This window comes from Oryza sativa, chromosome 2, assembly GCF_034140825.1.
Source record: "Oryza sativa Japonica Group chromosome 2, ASM3414082v1".
NCBI lineage: Eukaryota > Viridiplantae > Streptophyta > Magnoliopsida > Poales > Poaceae > Oryza > Oryza sativa.
Genome location: NC_089036.1, coordinates 12,173,948 through 12,197,078, shown reverse-complemented (window position 1 = coordinate 12,197,078; position 23,131 = coordinate 12,173,948). Strand labels below are relative to the sequence as shown.

The window sequence follows — 23,131 nt, the reverse complement described above, 5'->3', positions numbered from 1 at the left end:
AAGAAATCAAGGTGAGTGACAGCCCATATGTCACGCCCAGAAATTCACTAGTAATTTCCGAACTTATTTGTGTATAAAATCCTCGTCCAGGAATCAGCCGAGGTACACAAACTGACAATTTAATATACAGATTCATCAAATTAACTAAAACGATAAATACTTACTTAAGAGGCACTTAGTCCTCACCATGAAGAAAACTGCAGCAGAAAATAAAATCTAGCGAAGCTCCGGCTCCACTCCCACAGGCAGCTCAACTGGGGTATAAGCCAAACGTCTTCTCCTTCTGGATCCTTTTTCTTCAACTGAGGTTGATTGATTATTGCAAGAATGAGCATATGACATACTCAACAAGCCACACAGCAAATATGCAAGTGCACAAGGATACCAAAGGATGGCATAATATAGGCTCATTTGCAAAAGCAGCATTTAGCAAAACATTTAAGAGAAATAAAACAGTGGAGTAATTAATCAGAAATTTTAATCAACACTGAACAACACACCCATGCTGCACAGGCCCAACCATCCTGAACAACCATACCCGGCTGTACAGATCTAACTCCAAACCAGGAGCTAAGCAAATTATTACCAGGTATAACATCCATAATTATTGTGAGAGGTGTGAGACTACTCACGAAAAACATTGCTCAACTCGCCCATAACCGCGGGCACGGCTATTCGAATAGTTTTACTCTGGCCAGAGGTGTACCACTGTACCCACAAGACACAGCCCCACAACATGTCACCATGTGCCTCAATACCACCACGGTACCTCGGAAAGGAGCTGTGACAATACCCCTTGCACAACACAATCCACCACAGCGCACCTTTCCTGGATCATAATCACCCCCTTATAAACAAGGCATGGACTCCCCAGCGACCCCGTGGGCTTATCTCCGCCACTTCTCAGTCTAGTGCTCCGCAATGAATCATGCTATACAAAAGGTAAAGCCGTTGCCCACGCTGGCTTGTGGTTGGCACGGTTAATGTTTCACAACAGTAGCTCGCGAACAGGTCCTTAATTGTCATGAGCACGACTCTCAAAACCATGTGCTCACAACCCACCATTATCAAGTTTTAGTTGGCAAGTAATTAATTAACCAATCACGATTGACCATTGTGAACTATCATTAAGCCATCATTAAATAATAATGAGTCATAAGTAATCCCAATAGTGTGCTAATGTTTCTAAGCATGGCTAAGCAATCATATCTAATATCTAGCTGAACCAATACATATAGCTCAACTAGTCAAGTTATAATAACCCAAGGTATCAAGGAATAAAGTAATCAATGCAAACAGGCCATAACAAAGGAATAGATTCACACCACCCAGTGACATTCGAAAATAAATGCACAGTTGAAATAAATAGAGAATTTAAATATATGATCAACATACTCAAAGGATTGTGTTTAGGATCTGTGTGACTTGCCTTGCAATATTCGGTCTTCAATTAATCTCCTTGAATACTTCCGGCGCACTCGCGAACCTTCGCAACGACGGAAACGACAAGCTAACACGCAAAACGAAGAAAAAGACTAATAAAAACCAAATAAACAATACATAAAAAGTAAACAAACATGTAGATCATAATTTTAGATGAATTATGAGACTTGAACGGCCTCATTCTGACTTCAAATGAATTTATTATGAATTTTACTAGATTAAATCTAATTAAAGCCCATTTAAAAAGAATTAAATAAATTTAATTCAATTTATGGATAATTTTAATATGTAGATCTTTATTTTATACAACTTTTGCAACTTGAACCATATTAAACTGAGTTACAATGAATTAGATATGAATTTTTAAAGATTAAATCGGATTAAAACACTTATATGGATTTTAATTGAATTATGACGCAATAATGAATTATTTTTGAAAAGGAAAAGGGGTTTATTGCGTCAGCAGCTAGGGTTTGCGGTGGACCGGGCGCACGGCGGCGGTTCACGGGAACGAACGGCCGAGATCGAACCTATCCAAAACGAACGGCCGAGATCAACCGATCCAAGACTGGGCCACGGCGGACGGTCCCAATGACGTCAGCGACGACGTCACCTCCGGCGGCGGCTCGGGAGCGCAAGCTCGCCGGCGAACGACGGCGCGAGGACGCGAACGGAGGGCACCAGGACGTAGAGCGCGACGCGGCGAAATCACCGATGACCAAAACGACGGCGGAAGATGAACGGACGGCGGCGGCGTCGAGGAAAAGGCGGCGGAGTCCTTCGGCTTGACGACGACGGCGATGTTCCGGCGGTCAACAGCGACGGCGAAGGGGCGGACGAGGACGGCGACGCGACGGCGACCACGATGGCGACCACCCCGAGCGACGGCGACGACTGGAGCGACGGCAAAGCACGGCTGGAGCGGCGGCGACGACTACGGCACGAAGTCTCACGAGGCTAGGGCTCTACCGGCGACGAGAGACGAAGGCGAGGGTGGCGGCGGGTAGCGGAGGACCTGGGGATCCTTTTATAGGGGTTGGAAAGCGGCGGCGAAGGCCCACGGTGACCGGCGACGAGAAGGAAAGGTTAGGGTTCGGAGGAGAGAGACCAATCCGAATCGACCTCGAATCCACGGATTTCCAAAGCGATTTAGACGATGATTCCAAAAGAGAAAAGGTAGAGGAGATCTCGAAGATCATTTCCCCTCTATTGATTTCACCGGAGAAGGAAAGGCGCGGCCGAATTTTGGAAGGAGACGGCAGCACGGCTTGGCTAGGGTTCGGCCGGGCGACGGTGCGAGGAAGACGACGGGTCCGACAGGTGGGACCCACCTGTCAACGACAGCGCGCGCTCGTGCGGGCGGACGGCTCGGCTGCGGACTGGGCCGACTTGGGCCGGGGAGAGAGAGAGAAGGTTTTGGGCTGGCTTTCGGCCCAAAGCCAAAAGAAAGATTTAAAAACCTTTTTCAATTTAAATTATTCATGAAATGCAATTCCATTGATTAAAAATACTTCCTTGGCTCAAATAAATCCCAGAAAAATCTAGGAACTAAAGATTCAAGAGAAGTATTTAACAAAATTTTATCTAGCCCAATTTTATATTGAGATTTAGCAAATTAAAATTAGATCTTCTCTTTTAGGCTTTTAAGATCATTTCTAATTATTCCTTTTAAACAACAATTTATAATTTAAGGATTTTTTAAACAAGAAAAACTCTTAACAATTATAATTAGATCATTAATGATCAAATAATTACTGAACTGTTCTTTGTATCATTTAGGAATTGAGCTCTGAAAAATCCGAGAAAATTTCAGAGAGTTGACTTAATCATGGAGAATTTAATAAAAATTAAATCCATCCATGCTTTATATTTAGGAAATTTTATTTCCCACATTTAACTTCACTTGTAAATTAAAGATCATTTAATATAAATTCTAATAATAATTTATTAAATAATTTATAAATCCTGAAACAAAAATCAGGATGTGACACCATACTCATCATCTGCATTAATGGTAAGAAAAAGGGATGGTTCGTGGAGAATGTGCGTTGATTATCACCAGTTAAATGCTCAGACTATTAAGAACAAGTTCCCTATGCCTATAATTGAAGACCTGCTAGATGAGCTGAATGGGGCTAAAATATTCTCTAAGCTAGATCTCAGGTCAGGATACCATCAAATTAGGATGGCTGAGAAAGACATCCCAAAGACAGCTTTCAGAACTCATTTGGGGCATTATGAGTATAATGTAATGCCATTTGGGTTAACGAATGCGCCGGCAACATTTCAGTCATTGATGAGCCAGGTCCTAGCTCCTTACATCAGGAAATTTGTATTGGTGTTTTTCGATGATATTTTGATATACAGTAACAACAAAGAGGAACATCTGGGACATATTAGGTTGGTGATGCAAGCTTTAATGGAGAATCAGCTAGTGTGAGTCTGGCCTTAGCAAGGTGTCATACTTGGGCCATGTTATTTCTGAAGAAGGGGTTTCTACTGATCCAAAAAAAATCAGTGACATCAAACATCGAAACGCACCTACCAGTGTAACTGTATTGAGGGCATTTCTGGGATTGACTGGTTATTATAGAAGATTCATTAAAGGATATCGTGAAATATGCAGACCATTACACAATATGTTAAAGAAGGATGGGTTCAGTTGGGGGCAGTCTCAACAGGAAGCTTTTGAGCTGTTAAAGGAGAAAATGTGTAGTAGTACAGTCCTAGCTCTGCCAAACTTTGATCAGCCATTTGTAATTGAAGCTGATGCTTGTGGATATGGGATTGGGGCAGTTTTAATGCAGGGAGGAAGACCAATCTCTTATTATAGCAAAGCTTTGGGACCAAAGGCAGCAGCCCAATCAATTTATGAAAAGGAAGCCATGGCAATACTAGAGGCATTCAAAAAGTGGAGACACTATGTGCTAGGGGGAAAGTTGGTGATTAAAACTGATCAGCAGAGTCTCAAATACATGATGGGGCAAAGGTTGGTTGAAGGAATACAACACAAGCTGTTATTGAAACTACTGGAGTACGATTACACTATTGAGTACAAGGCAGGAAAGGATAATTTAGTGGCAGATGGCCTATCTCGGAGTCCTAATCTCAAAGTAGGTGAGGATGAACAATGTTCAACTGTGGCTGTAGTAATTCCTGAATGGGTACAGGATATCAAAATGAGTTATGAAGGAGATATTCAGGCACATAAGTTCTTGAGCATAATAGGAACTGAGGTAGATCCTACTGGCAATTACAGAATGGAGGCAGGGTTATTAAAATATCAAGGAAGAATTTATGTGGGAGAGAGTACTGACATTAGGCAGATGTTGTTACAAGCATATTATGCATCTGCATTTGGAGGTCACTCAGGAATCAGGGCTACTTATCACAGAATTAAAAAGTTGTTTTACTGGCCTGGTCTCAAGAAAGCAACAGAGAATTTTATCAGATCTTGTCCCATATGTCAAGTAACAAAAGCAGAACATGTACACATTCCTGGGTTGCTGAATCCATTGGAAGTACCTGATATGGCCTAGACACATATCAGCATGGATTTCATAGAGGGCTTGCCTAAATCTAAAGGGAAGGATGTTATACTAGTTGTGGTGGATAGGTTGACGAAGTATGCCCATTTCTTAGCTCTATCTCATCCATTTACAGTTGAAGATGTGATTCAAGTGTTCATGGATAACATTCACAAACTCCATGGAATGCCTGTGGCCATTGTGACCGATAGAGACAGAATCTTCACTAGCAAATTCTTTCAAGAGATTTTTAAGGCAAAGAGAGTACAACTCAGATTCAGTACGGCTTACCATCCTCAAACAGATGGCCAAACCGAAAGAGTCAATCAGTGCTTGGACTGATATTTGAGAAGTATGACCTTTCAAGAACCCCAACAGTGGTTTACCTGGTTAGCTCTAGCTGAGTGGTGGTACAATACTACCTTTCGTACATCGATTCAGATGACTCCTTTCCAAGCTTTGTATGGGTATCCACCCCCACAAGTGAATGAATTTTCAATTCCATGCAATGTATCTGAAGAAGCAAGGGTTACCCTGAAAGAAAGAGCAGCCATTTTGCAGAAATTGAGGGATAGCATGGGTGAAGCTCAGAGAAGAATGAAACATTATGCCGATTTGAATAGGACTGAAAGAGTGTTGGAGGTTGGAGACATGGTGTACTTAAAGTTGCAGCCCTATAGACAAGCTGCGTTTGGCATTAGGGGATCACTGAAACTCAGGTCTAAATTCTATGGGCTATTCAAGGTTATTGAAAAGGTGGGGAAGGTTGCTTACAGGCTGCAATTACTTGAAGGAGTAGGAATCCATCCAGTGTTTCATGTGAGTCAATTGAAGAAACATTTAGGACAGCATGTTGTTCCTATGCCTAATCTGCCAGCAGTAGGTCCTGAGGGACAGATTAAGACTGAACCAGTCGCTGTGTTGCAAAGGCGCATGATTCCAAGAAACAATGAACCAGTAATTCAGTGCCTTATTCTTTGGCAGAACTTGACGCCGGCTGATGCGACCTAGGAGGATGCGACTTATATTCAGTCAGCTTTTCCTTCTTTTGAACCTTGAGGACAAGGTCCAACTTAACCGGGGGCAATTGTCAAGACAGGAGTTGAGAAATGGGAGATTAAGTTCAGAGTTTCAGAGTTGGGAAGGAAACTTCAGTTAAGTTCAGAAAAGATCAGAGCTAAGGGGAAAAGAAGATCAAAATGGGACCACTGTAGTCGTTTTTGTCGTTGTCATTGCTTTTTTGGGACAGAGGAAGATGCTCTGTTTCATGTGGTTGTTTAACTCTAGCTTTACAGCTGTGTAATAATATTTGTATGCTACTTATAGCGGCTATTAGCCCATAATGAAGCAGGAAATGAATCTACTATATCTTTGTCTTTAGGAGTAGGAGTAAAATTAGGGTTTTCTTCAGCGTTCGAGTCTTGCGGCGACCACCATCTTTACTGAATTTTCCTGAAGAATTCCCCACTCCTAATCCAATGTCCTGACATATAACTAGGTAATTGACAAACGTACACACTCTTGAAACTTTAATATGCTTTGAGTTTCAGATTGCTGTGTACTCCCTCCGCCACTGAATATTTGACGCCATTGACTTTTTTAAAGTATGTTTGACCATTCGTCTTATTCAAGAACTTCTGTGAAATATGTAAAACTATATGCTTACATAAAACTATATTTAACATTGAATCAAATGATAGAAAAAGAATTAATAATTACTTAAATTTTTTGAATAAGACGAACGGTCAAACATGTTTAAAAAAGTCAACGGCGTCAAATATTTAGTGACGGAGGGGTAATACGTATGTTTAGAACATGCATCTTGGCTGCAAATATGCTTGGATTTGCGATGCTCGTTCTGATAATGTAAGAATATTTTCTGTTTGTTAAGCTTTAACTGAACTTATACTGTATTCCTTGTTCAAATATCCTTCGGTTGGTGCAAATACTTTCTACCCTGGATAATCTTTCGTGTGATTTTACTTAGATTTTAATATATACTTGTAATCGGTTTTAACTTTGGGCATCTATAAGAAACACAGCAAATTAACCTTTTAATTTCCATGTCAGTGTTCCACCACCAAAGTTGATAGCTCCCCTCCATAATGGCAAATGATTGCAACACTATCTCCTCTGCCATTGTCGCCGAAGCTGTGAGCGGGTCACACGTAATGAAGATTGATGGATACTCAAAAACCAAGGCGCTGATCAAGAATGAAGAGTGTCTGTCATCTACCCCATTCAGCGTTGCTGGCTACACCTGGACCATCAGATACTATCCCAATGGTCAATCTACGGAGTGTAGAGAATACCTGTCGTTGTACCTGTTTCTGGACTCTTTTGCCAGGGACGTCAAGGCAATTTACAGCTTCAAACTGCTGGACAAGAATGGAAGACCATTGCTACTGAACAGCATCGCCAGCCCTGTCAAAACCTTCAAACTTAGAGGTACCGGTTGGGGCTACCCAATGTTTATCAAGAGCAAGGATTTGAAAGCATCAGAATCTCTGAGAGACGACTCATTTTCCATCCGGTGCGATGTCACGGTCATGAAGCCCATTTGTAGCAAGGAAACCCCGGCCATGCCCAAGCCGTCTGTGGAGGTTCCTCCAGGTGATCTGCACCAGCATCTGGGCGACTTGCTGAAGAACATGGATGGAGCAGACGTGACGTTCGACGTTGGCCAGGAGAGATTCTCGGCACATAAGTGCGTGCTCGCTGCTCGATCATCCGTCTTCGAGGCAATGTTCTTTGGTGCTACGAGAGCGAAGCCCCGTAGGAGCAATATCAAAATTGAAGATATGGAAGCTGGCGTTTTCAGATCATTCCTACATTTCGTATACACTGACTTGCTGCCTGATACGTCGCAAGACGTGGTGATGGCTCAGTAACTACTTGTCGCGGCAGATCGGTACAATGTTGAGAGGCTGAAGCTGGTATGCGAGGAGAAGCTATCAGAGCACATTGACTCCAACATGGTGGCAACCAATCTGGCTCTAGCTGAGCAGCACAGATGTCATCAACTCAAGGAAGCTTGCTTCAAGTTCCTAATTGATTCTCCATCTAATATTGAAAGCATGGTGGAAAGTGATGGTTACGAGCATCTGAAAACCAGTTGCCCATCTGTTCTTAATGAGCTTGCTGCGAGATTGCTTCCTCATGAAATGAAAGCAGCAAAACAAATAACTATGGCTCTTAGGTAGTTTTCTTTTTTCTTTTTAACTTTTGAGTAATTCCATCTGTAAGGATGCCATGCATATCTTGAATATTTAGGGAAAACATAAATAAAGTTAATACAATTCCTTGATATTTGGGTTAATTTGATCCATATCATTATAAAAATGCCAAAGGTAATTTGTAACTATGCCATTGCTATACCTCTAAAATTGTATCCATACCATTTTATATGCATCAATCATGTTTTTAATTGTTCTTTTGCTACCGTATTTTTAGATGAACAAAAATACCTAGAAACGGATTATTTTGCTTATATTTGCAAATGAAAAATCATTTGTGAATAGCACTTTTATACATGTTCTTAGCTATCTAAAAGCAAAGGATGAAAAACAAACTTCGATAAAAAAAATCCAAAAATCAACTTTAAATTTAAGGTAAAAAATTTAAATTTTAGCTGAAGCATGAGCGAAAAGATGAGGCCCCCAATATGCATGTGGGACCCACACGTCAGTTCTCCATCTCTTCTCCTATCTTCTATCTTCTACCCACCTCGCTTCTCCTCTCCTGTCTTCTCTCCGGGCATGGGTGCGTGGAGGCGTGGGGCAAAGAGGGCGGCAAGAGGGAAAAGCAAAGACGGTGGGTGGCGAGCCATGGCTGTCTATGGGCGGCGAGAGGGCGAGGTGATGCCCACGGTGGCGGACGGGCATGGATGTGTGCGGACGGCAAGAGGGAAAGGCAGTGATGGCGAGTGGTGAGCCATGGCTGTCCGCATGCGGTGACAGGGCGAGGCGACGCCGGCGGTGGCGGACAATGGCTGTGTGCGGGCGGCGAGAGCACCGTTGTCGATGAGCTCTTCCTTCAAATCTTGTTCCTCCTCGTCAGCGATGCCCATGAAATCGGCAAGGAGTAGCTTGGGCTTGCCAGTAGGATGGGGAGTCTGCTTGGGGTGATTGGGCTCGTCGATGGCTTCATGCCCACGAGGCTACCGATTCACTCCCCAACTAGAGCTCGGCGACCCCAGGGGGAGGAGCATCTTCGGCACTCCTCAACCGAGATGGAGAAGCACAAGGTTGACGATGCGTCGTGGGAGGGGATCACCGGCGCGCAGAGAGAGAGAGAGGGAGAGAGGGAGAGAGAGGGGAGAGGAGGGAGAGGAGGAAACCACCAGCCCCATCCTCGATGGTCCGGAGTCCTTGCTCTCTCTTTATCGCACCATCCTTAGGTGGTGTTTGGATCCAAGGACTAAACTTTAATCCCTGTCACATCGGATGTTTGGATACTAATTTGGAGTATTAAACATAAATTACTTATAAAACTAATTACATAAATGAGAGCTAATTCGTATGACAAATTTTTTAAGCCTAATTAATCCATAATTAGCATATATTTATTGCAGCATCACATAGGCTAATCATGTATTAATTAGGCTCACTAGATTCGTCTCGCAAATTAGTCCAGAGTTATGGAATGTGTTTTGTTAATAGTCTATGTTTAATACTTATAAAATCTAATTCCTTGTTGGCTGGGAAGAAGAAGATAGGGTAGGCTAGGGGAATTTCGACCATACGAAAATACAGTACAGATAAAATGAGATAAAACAAGTCTTCTCAATTTCTTATTTTTATTTTCTGATGTTTTTTATTTTAAAATTTCCTCAATTTGATAATGTATTGAAACCGGGAAATATTATCATCTCTATTGGTGTTCTTTTGAGCCGCGCTCAGAATTTCAAACCAGGAAATATGCTCATGGCATCGCTGCTATCACCGGCGTCCTGCACATGGGCTGGGCCATAATCGGCCTATCCCCAGAGATATGATGGCCAGGGAATCATGGCCGGGCTTGCCAAATAAGGCCTGAATACATCAGAAAGAGAGAACTAAGAAACGAAACGAATTCACAGATACCTTGGCAATCGAGTTGGAGTCTCCTCGTGTAGCCAAACTTGAAATCCGCCATGCGATCGAGGATATGCATCTCGATTTACTCACTTAGTCCATAGTCTAATCCTATCATCAGCTCATCATTAATTTCGATCGAGGAAATGTATCGATCTTTCGACCGGTTTAACTTCTCAGTTCCCACCGCTACATTACTAAACATAAACAGTGGCACCGCAAAACATTTCCTCATCTGCTAGTGTTCCACCATAACCCACTGCCCACCTCTCCACAATGGCAAACAACATTACGTCATCTGCCATTGTCGCGGAAGTTGTGAGCGGGTCACATGTAGTCTAGATTGATGGATACTCGAGAGTGAAGCTGATGGAGAATGGCAAGTATGTGTCTTCTGTTCCATTCAGTGTTGGGGGTCATAGTTGGTTCATCAAATACTATCCCAATGGGAACAACACAGACAGTTAGGATTATGTCACGCCCGGAAATTCACTAGTAATTTCCGAACTTATTTGTGCATAAAATCCTCGTCCAGGACTCAGCCGAGGTACACAAACTGACAATTTAATATACAAATTCATCATAATAATAAAGTTACATACTTACAAAATAAAAGAAAAACAGCAGCGGAATTAACGGTCTAGCGATGGCTTCAGCTCCACTCCCACAGGCAGCTCAACTGGGGTATAAGCCGAACGTCTTCTCCTTCGCAACTTGTCTTCAACTGAGGTTTGATTGATTATTGCAAGGTGAGCATATGACATACTCAGCAAGCCACACAGCAAATATGCAAGTGCACATGGATACCAAAGGATGGCATAATATAGGGCTCATTTGCAAAAGCAGCATTTAGCAAACATTTGAGAATTATAAAACAATAGAGTAATTAATCATCAATATTAATCAACACTGAACAGCACACCCATACTGCACAGGCCCAACCATCCTGAACAACCATACCCGGCTGCACAGATCTATCTCCAAACCAGAAGCTAAATAAATTATTACCAATTATATCATCATTTATTATGGTGAGAAGTGTGAGACTAATCACGAAAGACATTGTTAGACCCGCCTATGACCGCGGGCACGGCTATTCGAATAGTTTTACTCTGGCCAGAGGTGTACCACTGTACCCACAAGACACAGCCTCAACATCATGTCTACCATGCGTCGCGATACTGGAAAGTACCCGAATAGAGGCTGTGACAATACCCTCTGCACAACACAACTCACCACAGTGCACCATTCCTGGATCATAATCACCCCGTTATAAAACAAGGCATGGACTCCCCAGCGACCCCCGTGGGCTTATCTCCGCCACTTCTCAGTCTGGTACTCCGCAATGAACCATGCTATACAAAAGGTAAAGCCGTTGCCCACGCTGGCTTGTGGTTGGCACGGTTAATGTTTCACAACCGAAAATCGTGAACCGGTCCTTAATTGTCATGAGCACGACTCTCAAAACCATGTGCTCACAACCCACCATTATCAAATTTTAGTTGGCAAGTAATTAATTAACCAATCACGATTGACCATCGTGAACTATCATTAAGCCATCATTAAATAATAGTGAGTCATAAGTTATCCCAATAGTGTGCTAATGTTTCTAAGCATGGCTAAGCAATCATATCTAATATCTAGCTGAACCAATATATAAAGCTCAACTAGTCAAGTTATAATAACCCAAGGTATCAAGGAATAAAGTAATCAATGCAAACAGGCCATAACAAAGGAATAGATTCACACCACCCAGTGACATTCGAAAATAAATGCACAATTGAAATAAATAGAGAATTTAAATATAGGATCAACATGCTCAAAGGATTGTTTGTTATCTGTGTGACTTGCCTTGCTGGCCTTGGAACTCTTCAAATTCTTCTCCTGCGAAAACGAACTCTCCGGAAACGTCGGAATCTAAACAGAAAGAAGCAAAACACCAAAACAGCACATAAACAAGCATGAACAGTACATGTGGATATTTTTAACATGTAGATCTCAATTTTAGAAAAATTTAGAGACTTGAACCAACTAAATCCGAGCTAAGATGAATTAGTTATGAATTTTTAAAGATTAAATCGGATTAAAACACTTATATGGGTTTTAATTGAATTATGACGCAATAATGAATTATTTTTGAAAAGGAAAAGGGAATTATTGCGTCAGCGGCTAGGGTTCACGGTGGACCGGGTGCACAGGAACGGTCTACGGAACGGACGGTCTAGATCTTTCCATCCAAAACGGACGGCCGAGATCGACCGGTCCACGGCCGGACTACGAGAGACGACAACGACGACTTCGGCGATGACGTCATCACCGGCGACGGCTCGAGCGGCGCATGCTCGCCGGCGAACGACGGCGCGGCGGCGCGAACGGAGAGCACCAACGGGTAGCGGACGGCACGGCGAACTCACCAGTGACCAAAGCGGCGGCGGAAGATCAACGGACGGCGACGGCGTCGAGGAAGAGCGGCGGCGACGATCGGCTTGACGACGACAGCGGTGTTCCGGCGGTCGACAGCAACGGCGGAGGGGCGGACGAGGATGGCGACGCGACGGCGACCACGGCGGTGACCTCCCCAAGCGACGACGACGACTGGAGCGACGGCGGCGCACGGCTGGAGCGGCGGCGACAACGGCGGCGCGAGGCGGCACGGCGCTAGAGCTCTACCGGCTGCGAGAGACTAAGGCGAGGGTGGCGACGGGTAGCGGCGGGCTTGGGGGTCCTTATAAAGGGGCAAGGAGGCTGCGGCGAAGGTCCATGGCGACCGGCGACGAGAAGGAAAGATTAGGGTTCGGAGGAGAGAGATCGATCCGAATCGAACTCGAATCCACGGATTTCCAAACGAAATTAGCCGACGATTCCATAAGAGAAAAGATAGAGGGGATCCCGGGGATCATTTCCCCTCTATTGATTTCATCGGAAACGGAAAGGGGCAGCCGGATTTGGAAGGAGACGGCGGCGCAACTTGGCTAGGGTTCGGCCGGGCGACGGCGCGAGGAGGACGACGAGTCCGACAGGTGGGGCCCACCTGTCAGCGGGAGAGAAAGAGAGAGGAGAGCGGCGGCTCGGTTGCGGGCCGGCTTGGGCCGGGGAGGAGAGAGAGAGGGTTTTGGGCCGACTTTCGGCCCAAAGCCAAAAGAGAATTTTAAAACCTTTTTCAATTATAATTATTCATGAAATGCAATTTCATTTATTAAAAATACTTCCTTGGCTCAAATAAATCCCAGAAAAATCTAGGAACTATAGAATCAAGCAAAGTATTTAAGAAAATTTTATCTAGCCCATTTTTATATTGGAATTTATTATTTAAAATTAGATCTTCTCTTCTAGGCTTTTAAGATCATTTCTAATAATTCCAATTAAACAACATTTTATAATTTAAGGATTTTTAAACAAGAAAAGCACTTAACATAATTATAATTAGATCATTAATGATTAAATAATTATTGAACTGTTCTTTGTATCATTTAGGAATTGAGCTCCAAAAAATCCGAGAAAATTTCAGAGAGTATAATTAATCATGGAGAATTTAATGAAAATTAAATCCATCCATGCTTTAAATTTAGGAAATTTTTATTTCCCACATTTAACTTCACTTGTAAATTAAAGAACATTTAATATAAATTCTATTAATAATTTATTAGATAATTTATAAATCCTGAAACGAAAATCAGGATGTGACAGATTACCTGTCGGTTTTCCTGACTCTTGGTTCTGCTTGCGCCATGGCCATGAAGGCAAACTTCAGCTTTGCGTTGCTCGACAAGAATGGTAAATCATTGCAATCATACAGCCAATCGCACCCTTTACACACCTTCACGGGAAAAAGTTCAGATTTCGGCTACTCCAAGTTCTTGAAGAAAACTGATTAAATTAGAAGGCTTAGTACATCTTATGGACGACTCATTCTCCATCAAGATCGATGTAATTGTCATGAAGGATATCTGTAGCAAAGAAACCACACAAAAGCAGTTTGTGGTGGTTCCTCCAGGTGACCTGCACTAGCATCTGATCGACCTCCTCCTGAAGAACATGGATGGAACGGACGTGACATTCGACATTGGTCAGGACATATTCTCAGCGCACAAGTGCATACTCGCTGCTCGTTCATCTGTCTTCAAGGCTGAGTTCTTTGGCGCCATGAGTGCCAAAGCCCATAGGACCATCAAAATTGAAGATATGGAAGCTGGTGTGTTTAGATCACTACTGCATTTCATCTACACTGACGCTCTGCCTGAGACGGCTTTAGATGTTGTGATGACTCAGCACTTGCTTGTCGCAGCAGATCGGTACAATGTAGAGAGGCTGAAGCTGATTTGCGAGGAGAAGCTGTCAAAGCACATTGACTCCAACATGGTGGCTACCACTTTGGCTCTAGCTGAGCAGCATAGCTGCCACGGATTGAAGGAAGCATGCTTCAAGTTCCTTAGTTCTGATGCCAATCTTGAGAGGATGAAGGCCAGTGAAGGTTATGAGCATTTGAAGGTTAGTTGCCCATTTGTTCTCAAGGAACTTATTGCGAGATTCATCTCTCCGGAAATGGAAGCTGCAAGGGAAATAACCATGGATCTTCAGTAAGTAGCTGGTGAAATTTAGTACAACTTCTGTTGGACTAGATACTTCGATCACTAAGGATGCAATATCCTGAATGTTGTGGGACAACCATGTTGAATTTATCCTCATGTCTAGTTTTGTCTACGACCTTCAATCTACCTAGTCTTTCCAATATTGAATCAACTGGTGGTTCTTCTTACCATTTTCTCTACTGAGTATTTCTATGTGTGGAATGATATATTTTTACTATGTTATCCTATCTGTAGATTATTTATGTTATTTTCTGAAATATACTAAAATGCTGTAATTGTAAATTGGTTAGATTTTCTTAGATCCGGGAGAATAGAAACTCTGCACCGCCATCCTCCGCCGTATTAGTTGTGAATACTTTGCTTGAAAGTTTTGTGACTTTGTGTTGAAAGTTTGGTTCATGAGTAGAAACTTGAAGATTTGGGTTGAAACTTTTGATAGTTTGTGTTATAATTTTGAGAATTATAAGAAGGTAGATTTTGGGTTGAAATAAAGGGTTTTTGGTTGTTAGATGAACGCTTTGGATTTTGGACATGAAGTTTTGATTTCAAGTTCTAAGTTTTGTTGATTTGTTTAAAGTTCTGGAGATCCAATAAAGATACCAGAAAAGGAAAGGAAATGGTGTTCTGCACCCATGGACGGATCTACAGTAGAAAGGCCGGTGTCAGGCGACACCGATAACTTACAGCAAAATCTATAGCGAAATTGCTTATCCATATGTTATAACACCATGATCTAAGCATAATTAGTATTATGACACCGATAGACACGTTATGACACCAATGAATCGATTTTCTAGATTCGCCACTGTCTGCACCAACTGTGATAAGGAAGCCAAACCACGAAACTTCTTTGCCGATTTATCTTCCTCTGTCCCACTATAGCCCCATGATATTGAAGTGTTGTATGCCTTTATACAACATACAACATTGCCCTAGAGAACCGTGTTTTGAAATGGGATGAAATGGTAAATGCACAATTGTTCTATAAAGGAAAAGTACTACCAGAAGAAAGAAATCAACAAGTCTTGATTATCCTCGCCATTTATTGGAAAGGTAAGATCAACGATTTCTCAACAGCAAAGAGAACCATATATACAGGAGTCCCACTCCGGTGCTCCCTACTATGCACTGTACCTATGGTAGAAAGTAATATATACTGTTGATCTTATTTGATTGAAGAGTTTAGATCTACTTCTAACTACCACCACACTTAATTAATGGTAGTAGAATTGTGGAGTGTATTTTTGTCCAGGAAAATTATTCGTGGAGGGCATAATCGTCCTTTACACTCACTAACCCTTGCTGCACTTGGTTCATTTGCCATTATTAGAAGCAACGAAAAAAGAACTACATATCAACGAACCTTAATTCCTGGTGGCTAATCGACCTAATTAAGGCGATAAGAATAACCACACTTAACTATGAATCAAATCGCACCTTGGCCTGGTAACATCATATAAAACACTTACACGCACAACAACAACGCAAGAACCAAGAACTTGGATTGATCAAACATATTAGTATTAGCAGATAAATTTTGGTGTATGGCATCAAAGATCCTCCTAGTGGTGATCGGCGTCGCAGCCACCACGCATTCACGCTGCAATATTTCAATCTAATCTACAACTAATCTGTAGTACTATATTACTAATCAACCCTTTAAAATAAAGGGTTGAGATTATCTCTATGGTTAGTACGGAGGGCAAACGGCAGAGGATACGGAAGGGCACAGCCAAGCCAACCTTCACTCCGCCGCAGCCGTCGCCGTCGCCGTCGCCCCCCTCTCCCCACGTCGCACGTTGTTACTGCAGTGCTTTTCAGCCATCTGCTCGAAGCCCGGCGCCGGCGGGCGGCGCGCGGTGGCACGCCAGAACAATATTTAAGAAAGGTAACATACATTCTCGAATGTCTTGCTTTGTAGGAATCGTACTATATATGCTTGGTCTTTCAGAATTCAGATTGCTATGTCTAAAGAACAGGCATCTTGGCTTCAGATATCCTTCGATTTTCTATGCTCGTGATAGTTTGATGAGAACATCATGCATCTGGTTCAAGAAAAGTTGCTCGATCTGTACTTTGTTTGTTGAGGGGATTCTTTTTTATTTGGTACTAAGTACTCAAAATTCTTTAATTACCTGCATATACTCGACATAGGTACAAACTGAACTGCTGCCGTAAACACCAATCGTTGGGTGGATAATGGATTCATCTCTTATATCGAAAGAATAGGCGAATTCTACTACATTCAATTGCTATGAATATCACATTCTATTTAGCGTCATATGCTACTTACTAAACGTTGCAATTTTTATATAAATTTTCTATATATGAATTTTTAAAAGTTGTTTAAAATTTATTTAACTTTATAATAGTTAATTTATTTATTGTACTCTTAAGACATGACTATACTGTTTATATTCCATTTATAGAAGAACATACCTTTAACAGGAACTTAATATATCGTAATAATAGTTTATTATGTTATCTGAATATATATATTGTGCTAGAGAGAAGTATTTTATAGTGTTGTGTTGTTACTACCTTTACATATACATTGCCATTAATCAATTCCAGTTAATTATTCATGTGAGGAATCAACGTAATGAATTAGCAGCTTCCTGCTTGGTTTTATCTACCGTGAACTCTCTTGATAAATATTACTATTTTTAAATACTATTCATTGTACATATATTAAGTATAAGTAACTTCTTACGGGTGGATTTTCATGGTCGTACAACATGCCACTTAGTAGATAGTACATTTGAATACCTTTGAATCACGGTGGGCCCGCCTCTTGTTGAGGGACTTTTTTATTCAGTAAACTACTCAAAATTCTTTACTTACTTATATTCTGACATAGGTACAACTGAACTGCTGCTGCTGTAAACACCATAGCTGATAGCTCACCTCCAGAATGGCAAACCATTGCAACAACACCTCCTCTGTCACGGTTGCTGAAGTTGCAAGAGGGTCGCATGTAATCAAGATTGATGGATACTTAAGGACCAAGGAGCTGATGGAGAATGGCAAGTATGTTTCATCTATCCCATTCAGTGTTGGAGGTCATAGCTGGTTCATCACATACTTCCCCAATGGAGTTAACACAGAGAGTAAGGATTACCTGTCGGTTTTTCTGACCATTGATTTTGCTTGCGCCGGGGGCGTGAAGGCAACCTTCAGCTTTGCATTGCTAGACAAGAATGGTAGATCAGTGCAATTATACAGCAAATTGTACCCTTTACACACCTTCACGGAAAAAGGTTCAGATTGGGGCCACTCTAAGTTCATGAAGAAAACTGATTTGGAACGCTCAGTACATTTGAGCAACGATTCATTCTCCATCATGTGCGATTTGACTGTCATGAAGGATATCTGTAGCAAAGAAACCACACAAAAGCAGTTTGTGGTGGTTCCTCCTAGTGACCTGCACCAGCATCTGGGAGACCTCCTCTTGAAGAACATGGATAGTACGGACGTGACGTTCAACGTTGGTCAGGATATATTCTCAGCGCACAAGTGCATACTCGCTGCTCGTTCATCTGTCTTCAGAGCTGAGTTCTTTGGCGCCATGAGTGCTAAAGCCCGTAGGACCATCAAAATTGAAGATATAGAAGCTGGGGTGTTCAGAGCATTGTTGCATTTCATCTACACTGACTCACTGCCTGAGACTGCTCAAAATATTGTGATGGCTCAGCACCTAGTTGTGGCAGCAGATCGGTACAATGTCGGGAGGCTGAAGCTAATATGCGAGGAGAAGCTATCAAAGCACATTGACTCCAACATGGTGGCTACCACTTTGGCCCTAGCTGAGCAGCACAGTTGCTATGGACTCAAGGAAGCTTGCTTTGAGTTCCTTGCTTCTCGCTCCAATCTTGAGAGGATGATGGCCAGTGATGATTATGAGCATCTGAAAATCAGTTGCCCGTCTGTTCTCATGGAGCTTGTTGCGAGGTTCCTCCCTCAGCAAGAGAAATAACCCTGGCTCGTCAGTAAGTAGTTTGTGAACTTTACTTCTGTTTGACTAGCTAGTTTGATCTCTGATGACCTCATGTTTGGTCTTGAAAGTTTCTGATGACCTTATGTATGGTCTTGAAAGTTTGGATACAACTAAAGCTAAGGGTGCAATGTCCTGAAAGTTTTGATACAACTAAGTTAAAGTTAATGTCCTGATGACCTAGTCTATCTTCTGATAAACCAGTTGTTATTAGAAGATACTAGCTAGTTGCCTTATCTATGTTATTTTCTGAAAGATACTAGCTAGTATAATTGTAAAATTAGGCCGACCGGCCGGCAAAAACTCCTACTGTACAATCTTGAACAGACAAAACATGCCAAACATTTTAAGCATATATGAAGGAATTACTTAATTTTAACACACGAAACTTGAATCACCTGGAAGACTTTTTGTAAAGTTGTAAATGGCTTAATGCCCGAATAGCATTAGAGTGCTTAATTTCGTCGTTATGATCATGCTCAAGGAAAGCTTAAAAGTAAGTAATCGTATTCCTTGTATTGCTTAAGCGCTAGTTATGGCACAGCAAAAGACAAAATTTGTCTGATGATGATGCTATTTCAATTCAAATTGCGCGCTATTATTCAGTCACGTAATGATAGAAACTGTTGGCTACTATCGGTTAGTTAGGAAAATGATAAAATCTCCCTAGTCCGTTCCTAGCTGTCACAGCCTAAAAATCCCAAATGTATAAATTGTTGTTTAAATAGAATTATTAAAAATGATTTTAAAAGCCTAGAAGAAAAGATCTAATTTTAAGTAATAAATTCCAACATAAAAGTGGGCTAGATAAAATTTTATTAAATACTTCTCTTGATTCTATAGTTCCTAGATTTTTCTGGGATTTATTTGAGCCAAGAAAGTATTTTTAATAAATAAAATTTCATTTCATGAATAATTTAAAAGGAAAAAGGTTTTAAAAGTCCTCTTTTGGCTTTGGGCCGAAAGACGGCCCAAGTCTCTCTCTCCCCGGCCTGTGCGCGCCCGGCCCAAGCCGGCCCAGTCCGCCACGCTCTCCCTCCTCTCTCTTGCTGATAGGTGGGGCCCACTTGTCAGGGCCGTCTTCAACCTCTCGCCGCCAGCCGCGCCCTAGCCGCGCGCAAGCCGCCGCCGCCCTTCCAAATTCCGTCGCCCCTTTCCCGATCCGATCAAATTGGTAGAGGGGAAATGATCCCCTTGACCTCCTCTATCTTTTCCCCTACAAAAACTTTGGCTATTTTCGTTTGGAAATCGCCGGATTTGATCTCGATTCGGATTTGTTTTCTCCCTCCAACCCTAAACTTTCCATCGTCGCTGCCGGCCGCCGTGGGCCTAGACGTCGCCCCCTAGCCCCTATAAAAGGACCCCCGAGACCTCCTCCGTCCGCCGCCACCTTCGCCTTAGCCTTCCATCGCCGGTAGAGCTCTAGCCGCGTTAGCGTCTGCGCCGTCGTCGCCGCCGCAAGTCCAGCCGTGCGCCGCCGCCGCTCTGGTCATCGTCGTCGCTCGGGAAGGCCGCCGTCGGGTTCGCCAAGTCATCGCCGTCCTAGTCCTGTCCTCCGTTTCTGTCGAGGATCGCCGGAGCATCGCTGTCGTCGTCGACCCGAACACCTCCGCCGCTTCGACCTCGCCGCCGTCGCCGTCGGTTGCCGTCCGTCATCGTCCGAGCCCTCTGTGAGTTCGCTGCGTCGCCCTCTACGCGTAGATGCCCTCCGTTTGCGCCGCCGCGCCGTCGTTCGTCGGTGAGCGTGAGATGCCGAGCCGCCGCCTGTGATGACGTCATCGTCGACGTCAGCGCCACGTCAGCCGTAGACCCGTGGTGGATTAGGTCGATCTCGGCCGTCCGTTTTGTCTAGATTAGATCCTAGCCGTTCGTTCCGTAGACCGTTTCCGTGCACCCGGTCCACCGTGAACCCGAGCCCGCTGATGCAATAAATCATTTTTCCTTTTCAAAAATAATTCTTTATTGCGTGATAATCCAATTAAAATCTATATAAATGATTTAATCCGGTTTAATCTTTAAAAATTCATAACTAATTCATCTTAGCTCGGATTTAGTTGGTTCAAGTCTCTAAATTTTTCTAAAATTGAGATCTACATTTAAAAATATCAACATGTGCTGTTTATGATTGTTTATGTACTGTTTTGGTGATTTTGCTCTTTTATGCTTAGATTGCGACGTTCCCGGAGAGTCCGAATTTGCAGGAGAAGACTTTAAAGTGTTCCAAGGCCAGCAAGGCAAGTCACACAGATCCCAGACAATCCTTTGAGCATGTTGATCCCGTTTAAACCTATTGTTTCTATTCAAATAATGCATTTATTTTTGAATGTCGCCGGGTGGGAATGACCTATTTCCTTTGTTATAGCCTTTTTATATTGATTGCCTATACTTTGTCACCTGGTTAATAATTGGATTAGCTAGAACATTATATGGTTTTAGCTAAAGTAATTAGGATGCTTAGCCATGCTTAGAGACACTAGCTCATATGAATGGGATAATTAATGATTTATTACTTAATGATGACTTAATGGTAGCTCATGATGGTTAATCATGATATGTTGATTAATTAAGATGCCAACTAAAACATGGTAATGGTGGGTTGTGAGCACATGGTTTTGATGGTCGTGCTGATGACAATTAAGGACCGGTTCACGATTTTCGGTCGTGAAACATTAACCGTGCCAATCACAAGCCAGCGTGGGCAACGGTTTTACCTTTTGTATAGTGTGGTTCATTTTGGGGCACCAGACTGAGAAGTGGCGGAGATAAGCCCACGGGGGTCGCTGGGGAGTCCATGCCTTGTTTTATAAGGGGGTGATTATGATCCAGGAATGGTGCGCTGCTTTGAATTGTGTTATGCGAAGGGTATTGTCACAATCTCTATTCGGGTACTTGTTAAGTATCGCGACGCATAGTTGACATGATGTTGAGGTTGTGTCTTGTGGGTACAGTGGTACACCTCTGGCCAGAGTAAAACTATTCGAATAGCCGTGCCCGCGGTTATGGGCGGGTCTAACAATGTCTTTCGTGATTAGTCTCATGCCTCACACCATAATAAATGATGCTGTAATTGGTAATAACTTGTTTAGCTCCTGGTTTGGAATGGTATATTCCTGGTTTGGAGATAGAACTGTGCAGCCGGGAATGGTTGTTCAGAATGGTTGGGCCTATGCAACGGGTATGTTGTATAGTGTTGGAATAATATTGTTTACTTAGATACTTTACTGTTTTTCTAAATTCTGAAGTATTTATTGAATGCCATTTATGCAAATGAGACTATTTATGCCATCCTTTGTTATCCCCTGCACTTGCATATTTGCTGCGTGGCTTGTTGAGTATGTCATATACTCACCTTGCAATCATTCATCAGAGGAGGAGTTCTACAGTGATGCTGAAGGTGTGGAGGGTTAGGCGTAGCCCTGGTCAAGCTGCTTGTGGGATGGAGTCGCCTGCGCTCTTTATTTTATTTTCCGCTGCTTAGATCTTTATTGTTTGAGAGGAACTATCTACCTCTGTAATGACTTTATATTCGCTTATCAATTAGAGTAATAATTGCACTCTATTATCAATTTGTTATTGTGTGCCTCGGCTGATTCCTGGACGAGGGTTTACACACATGTAAGCGTTTGGAATTTTGGATAGAAATTCCGGGCGTGACACTAGCTAGCTAACAAGAAACAAATAAGAGATAATATCTTTTTTTTATCGGTAAAAATCGGATTTAAATTTTAATTGAAAATAAACTCGTGAACCCCACCAGCATCACATATAAAAGAAAGAAGAGGAGAAGCATAAGTGACGTTTGAGTTCTCTATAACCCTTGAGTTCTCTCTAACCCTAAAATCTAAATCCAATCGCTCGATCGATTAGACACTGCAAGGGGTTCATAAGGTATCTCTGGGAGGTTTTTTTTTCATAAACAAAAAGCAGGCACCCCTTGCAGCGTCCTTGAAGCCGCCGCCCCAGCTTCCTCTACTAACTACAAGAACAGAAGGAGGAGGAGAAAGGCAAAAGGAAAAACAGCAAAACCAAATACATGCTTAATGGCTTTCAAAAACAAGATCATCAGTTAGATCAATTTTTGCATTAAGCAGAGGTGATCATATATAGGGGCTAATATCTTATGTAATTAAGAAAGATTAAACTCCAACACATCAGTGATAGCATCTGGAAAAATGCATGACTTACTACCGTTTTATCGTTGCTAGCTAGTTTTTTCTTTTTTGCGAGAACTTATTTTAGGGACCGTTGGTAGCTTGTTATGTACACCAAAGTCACGAAGGAGAGATCCTTAACTAGAATAGAAACCCATGTAACTTTATCAGTGGTCTGCTCATGACCAACATATGCACCTCAAAAAAACAAAAGCTTTTAGAAATTGCAAACACACAGGACAGATAACCCAGCCTTTCGTAATTCATATACTGTATATCCTTAGGCTGTGATTCAGCTATTGGATTTAGCTACTGTTATGAAAATAGATGCGAAACGGAGACACGAATTTTA

General features: G+C 42.4%; 1 protein-coding gene and 2 pseudogenes across 2 annotated transcripts; all 3 read left to right on the top strand.

Moving 5' to 3' along the window:
* Positions 1-7,075: 7,075 nt before the first annotated feature.
* LOC107276493 (BTB/POZ and MATH domain-containing protein 2-like) lies at positions 7,076-8,277 on the top strand (annotated as a pseudogene).
* A 2,044-nt stretch (positions 8,278-10,321) lies between these two features.
* LOC107279980 (BTB/POZ and MATH domain-containing protein 2-like) lies at positions 10,322-14,626 on the top strand (annotated as a pseudogene).
* Positions 14,627-16,340: 1,714 nt separating this feature from the next.
* Positions 16,341-20,862, top strand: LOC136351223 (BTB/POZ and MATH domain-containing protein 2-like). 2 transcript variants are annotated; one of them, XM_066307981.1, is made up of 3 exons: positions 16,341-16,522; positions 17,495-18,623; positions 20,797-20,862. In XM_066307981.1, the coding sequence occupies exon 2, from the start codon at positions 17,549-17,551 to the stop codon at positions 18,608-18,610; it is 1,062 nt and encodes a 353-aa protein (XP_066164078.1). In that variant the 5' UTR covers positions 16,341-16,522; positions 17,495-17,548; the 3' UTR covers positions 18,611-18,623; positions 20,797-20,862. The 2 variants fall into 2 exon arrangements, with proteins under 2 accessions (XP_066164078.1, XP_066164077.1); XM_066307980.1 differs by lacking the exon at positions 20,797-20,862 and having other exon boundaries at positions 17,495-18,828.
* The last annotated feature ends 2,269 nt before the right edge of the window (positions 20,863-23,131 follow it).

Coding starts and splice junctions, on each gene's coding strand:
- LOC136351223 (XM_066307981.1), top strand. CDS start 17,549: ATGGCAAACCATTGCAACAACACCTCCTCTGTCACGGTTGCTGAAGTT.